At 48.0% G+C, this 5702-nt stretch overlaps 1 protein-coding gene across 1 annotated transcript; it reads right to left on the minus strand.

Moving 5' to 3' along the window:
• Positions 1-3238: 3238 nt before the first annotated feature.
• Positions 3239-4962, minus strand: LOC126574633 (uncharacterized). Its single transcript, XM_050234927.1, has 2 exons — positions 3692-4962; positions 3239-3620 (listed from the first exon to the last, which is right to left on the minus strand). Exons 1-2 carry the CDS (start codon positions 4960-4962, stop codon positions 3239-3241), a joined length of 1653 nt encoding a protein of 550 aa, XP_050090884.1.
• Between the last annotated feature and the right edge of the window lie 740 nt (positions 4963-5702).

Consider the following 5702-nt stretch of genomic DNA (forward strand, 5'->3'; position numbering starts at 1 on the left):
AATATGTTTATGTTTACGCCACTGACGGCGGCGGCGATGTTGGACCGAACTTTCCATCAATATGTGAAATAGTTCCCATTCCGTTCGAGGTGGTTTCAGCAGGATGCAGCAGAATGCATTCCAACGGTGGTGGTGTGCTGTGGGGGGCTTCTTGTAAGCACTGTCCTAATATTTACCTCAAAGGTACTCGAAGTAAGCTACGTTAGTTTAGACCAAGTTTCACGAAGCCCTTCAACTTCTCACTTAAGTGCGCCAGTAGGAAGTAGACGCCGGTGGTGGATGGTAATTGAAAGGCATTGAAGTGAAATGTTGGAACAACCAGTCCCTTGACCAGGTGTGTTTGATGAAGGAGTGCTACAAGGTATTCGAGCGGAGCACACTCGTTAGTGTATGTAATCGGGACACTTGTTGTTTGGACGAGGCCGAGGATGGAGGCAATTGTGGAGCTTCTGCATGATTGAATATGGCGTACGTGAGGTAAATTATAACTTTCAATCCTAGCGTGGCTATTGATGTAACTGTTTCCTTCAGTTCACGAAACCCAACATTTTTACTTTGTATACCATTCGTTCAATCTGTTGTAAGCTGATAATGCTACAGTGATAAGCTTGTCACTAATATCTCATGATCTAATAGCGTTTCCACGAAGGTATAGCACCATTTTCTACACTTTCAAATCTAATACAGGGTGCGCCATTAGGCGGTAGCCTATTTTTATGTTGAATAAGTCCGTAATTTTTTATACGATTTTATAAAATAAATCAATTTTATTTAGGTTATACTATGCCATTTCTTGTGCCATACTCAAAATATGCTATCGATCAAATGACCGCCTTCATTCGACATACAAAAACGAGGCTCTTTTTCGGGCATTTTACATTGTTTTGACAATATTTAGGGAGTTATTTTGGCATTTTCTGCTCCAATATTTGCTCTAAGTTCTTTCATAGTCTTTGGTTTGTTGACATAATCCTTATTTTTCAAATAGAACCACAGAAAAAAAAGCCAGCGCCGTCATATGCGGCGAACGAGGATTCACCATCCATTGCTCGATCGCAGCTTTCACTATTGACCGATTATTTTCAATGCAAAAGTGTAACAATTTCAGTCCGCTCTTTTAACGTGAAGTGATGCGTTACTAAAATGGCATACACTGACGTTTCAGATTTGTCCAAATTGGCTGAAAAATGACAGAGTTATTCAACTTAAAAATAGGGTACCGCGGGCAATTTTCCCACATAATTTGGAGGTGCATGGATTAAACTTGCTTTTTTCCCACCAGTGCCGGTGGTCTGGGCTAGAGAAGTAAAAGCATTTCCAAAATAGGTCGCCGCGCCGGAAATACGAAATGTTGTTGTTTCGTTGCCCAAACCCGATAATGGAGGCGCCAGGTAACCCATAGAATTGCATTCACTTAGGGGTTTATAATAGAAATTTAGTATTAGAAATTGCTTAATTACCCGGGAATATCAAACTCCGTTATGTGGCGAATGTTGAAATGTTGAAAAAAAGTTTCTGTATTCAATCTTTCCAATGCTACTATCATTGCAGCTACATAACAAATTTTCATTTCCAACCTATGCATAGAATAAAATAACATAAAGCATACAATTAACCTAACTCAACAATCGATAGGTAACGATGGGTTTGCCAGCGTTACGTGAACCCCTACGATAAACCATCAATCAAATGTGCAAAAAACAAACGTAACCCCAAGTGTCTCGCAGCGGCGACGCTAGCACACTAACCACTGACACTAATTGTGACGAGGAGAATTCACACGGAAAGCGAATATGAAATCGACCAGAGTGCCCGCCCTCGAACGTATATCGATTGAAGAAAGCAAAACGGGGAAAAAAGTAATTGGTCCCCGATCGGAAGTGGATCGACGCAGCGACCGGGAACGGTGTAAATTGAGTGAAATACATGCCCACCATTGGATGGGGATGCATAACCTGAACGGCGATAGCACACTAATTGATTCCAACTATTAAATTCCACTCGATACAGATCGCGATCCCGGTAAAAAAAAACGATGACAGCCTTTCATCGATGGCCGATGATGGTTTATGGTTTCACCTTCGTTATCTATTCGCTATCCATGCACCACGTGAAGTGCCGAGCGATAAATCAGTTATCATACACGCTCTCGCGTTGTCATAAATCTGCGTGAATCATCCACACTACGCACCCTAATTGTGTATTTCAGCATCCAGGCATCCAGCATACGCGTCGATTGTCCAGCGAAAGACTAACCCACATCATACCAACAACAACAACCTTTTCCTGGCCTTTTCTCGCGCGGTTGGCCAGAGCAAAATAAAAAGGTCGGTGAGAAAAAAAACGGGCAAGCACCACCGTCCGCTACCTGGTTTCTATTGTTGTTGAAATTTAAATTTAACATTTCACCCCGGCCATAAAGGAAGTGGCGAGGCGAGCGGAACCAGCGAGCAAAGGCGCACCAGCGCACCTCGATTCTCGCCGGGGGTCGAAAACTTTTGTTCCTCTGCGTAATGAATCATGTATCCGTTTTCTCGCCACATAAACTCCCGGTTTACTCACCCCCTCCATCCTCTCCTCATTCTTCGCCTCACGCCACCACACCATCAAATGCATTGTGAACCGTGAATGCTGCCCTGCTACCCGGACTTTAGTTCACCGCGCAAACCCCTAGGGCTGGGCATGAAAGGGCCAGGCACAAAGCGGCAATCAGAAACGGTGGGAACCACAAATCCGGAGGTGTAATAAATGTTTGCCTGCATAAATGCACACCGTGTGCGAGTTCGCGTGGGACCCGGAGTGCCACAGCACGCCACGGGACGACGGTCCGACGGTAGTTCATAAACCATATCCGTTTTATTCCCTTTCTTTCCATAGAAATCCGGACATTGCCAGGACCAACGTTCACTTGCATGGCGCGCAGTAGTGGAAGAGGGAGAAACTGCAGCAGCAGCAGCAGCAGCAAAAAAAAACATTCCGGCGGTGGTCCGGCGGTACGACGACGACGAACTTCAGCGATTCATTCAGTTGCGAGTTTACATTTTTTATGCTCCCACCCAACTCGCACCGGTTGCCACTACATAGTCACGTGGTGTAGTTAGAAATCATCGACAATCTGCGGTACGGGAAGGGACACTTTTAATTTTGCTTTCGAACGCTCCGCCCGGATGAGTATTTTGAATATGAAAAAAAACAACCCGCCTGAAAAACATTTGACACCACTCCAACGCGTCTCCGTTCAGCTGGAAAGATGCAATTCGCTTTCCTGCTTACGGTCGAGCAACCGTTGCACCAGCTTCTGGGCCAGTTCCACGAAGAACTCAACTCTTTCGTCCGGTAACGAGAGGGACACAAACTCCGCCACCTGGCAGAGAAGTTTCGCGAGCTGCTCCAGGTTGTTCTGGGCGCAGAGTGCTTTGGCGATGGTCAAATGTCCGATCAGACGCCACAGATGGCTCCCGCAACCGATCGCTTCCTCTACGATCCGTGTGCCCATCACTTTGACATCATCGAGCCATCCGTTGAGCAGATGATGGCGAGCCATTTCGTGATCGAGGAAGCAGCGCTCGATCGGATACTGGACGCGCTGATACTGGCCCTCCAGTTCCGTTATCTTGGCCCTGTAACGATGGAACACAGGGTACAATCAGAGCGCTGATCAACTGCTAGAAATGTCCTTTGCCGTTTGTACTTGTAACGCAGAAAGCTGTGATCCGGTTCCGTCGGATCGCGGTACGTTGAAATGTCACCAAAAACGGGCACCACCGAGACCGTTTCCTTCGCCGGCGGTACTGCGAACAGTGCCAGCAAACGCTTCTCAGCCGGTTCATCCATGAGCGTCTCCGGAATGCGCAAACCATCGACGATGGTCAATCCAACCAAGTTACAAATTTCGCGCACCAGCCGCCCCTTTTCGGGCAGTACGCGGACGGTCGTGATTTTGTAAAAGCCCCGCAGTATCTCACCGGCGTACCGGAACAATTGAACGGTTTTGCGGGTGCCACGGAGCTCGTGGAGGTGATCGAGATGCCGATACACGGCACGGTATGCCCGGTAGCGGTACCGCAGCAGGTGATCCAGATCGTTCCATTCACGCCGCCGGTTCTCAGGTGGACCGAAACGTCCGAACCGATGGCTGTACAGGGGTGTGCGTGCCTGCGATTGCTTCACGAAAGCCGATGTCCGCTGGTAGCACTCTTCGATCAGTGCCACCATGGCCGAGGAGCTGTCCGGGGTTTGTGGGAGATTCACGGTCGGACCATGCCGTCCATCGGGGCGCAGTTCCTTGCAGAACAGCCAATCCTGCCAGCCACGTCCGAGGTGCAGTTGACCGAGGATGCGGCTATTCCTTTCACGTCGAGCTCGTTCACGAATCGGTGGCTGCTGGCGTACCACTTCCTGCACACTGATCACATCACACTCGCCGGCGTCGGCCAGCACCTTCCAGCGAGGTCGATCGATGGCCTGCGCCCTCCGTAGACGCTGCTCCGCTTCGATTTGTGGAAAACGATGACGGTACTCGAGCAACGAACGAGCCCCGGCCCGGTCACCGAGCACGACATCGAACGTTGATCGACCGAGGTCTATCTCTGCTTCGAGCTCTAGATTACGATGGCCACCGGGTGGTCCCTGCATCCGTTGACCGTTCGCTGCCGCCAGTAGATGCTGCTCGAGATCGGCCACACCGTAGAGGGCGCGACAGCGTAGCACTGTTGCGGGGTACTTCGTGCCGGATTTGTGGAGTGTTTCCAGGGCACGGTCCGGAGTGGATGCGGCCAGTTCAGCGGTGGCCTTTCCGGTGAGTACCTTCGCCGATTCGCCATCTTCGTCACCGGTGGATGGAGGTGGTGCGACCGTGAGTGCTTCGGTGAATGTTGCGACTGCTTCGTTCACCTGACCGAACCGTAGCTTATGGGTGGCCAGATCCCGCACCACTTGCCACCGCAGCTCGACCGTTGACATGGCACTGTCCGAAATTTATCCGTTGCACCCTGCTCTGACTCGCAGCAATGAAAATTTTGGAACGTAGTTACATAGCTGACGGGTTATGGTTGCTGCGATGCGATGTGCCGCAGGAACTGCATTTGTAGAGAGTCATCAAAGCATTCCTTGTTTTAAGGGGACGATCTGACACAACCAGGATAGCAACTTTCTGTTAAGAACTGCCAAAGAGAGATTGACGTAAAGTTGCTATCGTAGCCGCGCTTTTGAAATAAAATCTCGCCACTCACCAAATGACAGCAAATAAAAGGTTGTTTTCAATGAAAAATCCTGGCTAAACACCTTAAGCTTATGTTGTGGAGAGTAATCGATCGATGTTAAAGCTGATGTCTTATCCAGGGCATCATTTGAAAGAAGTTTCTCTTTTTTCTTCAAAATACTAGTTCGTATATTATTCTCCTCAAAAAAAAAAGACGAGAAAGAATTGCGAAGCTTTTTCCAGTATCACTCAATACAACAACTGAAATGCAACAACTCATTCTTAATCCAGGGATACACGAAGCGTAAACTCTAGTATAAACTCAAAGTGTCTTATGTCAAAAAGATTATAGGCCGGCGGAGCGTAAAACCGAGCGTAAAGCAAGCGTATACACAACACCAACATGAAACGTAGCGATATGAAAGGTTGAATGTTCTACCATCGCTAATATACAGCAACAACATCTTAAAATATATAAAAAGATGTTCAGAAATTCAAGTTA

This window comes from Anopheles aquasalis, chromosome 2, assembly GCF_943734665.1.
Source record: "Anopheles aquasalis chromosome 2, idAnoAquaMG_Q_19, whole genome shotgun sequence".
NCBI classification, from domain to species: Eukaryota; Metazoa; Arthropoda; class Insecta; order Diptera; family Culicidae; genus Anopheles; species Anopheles aquasalis.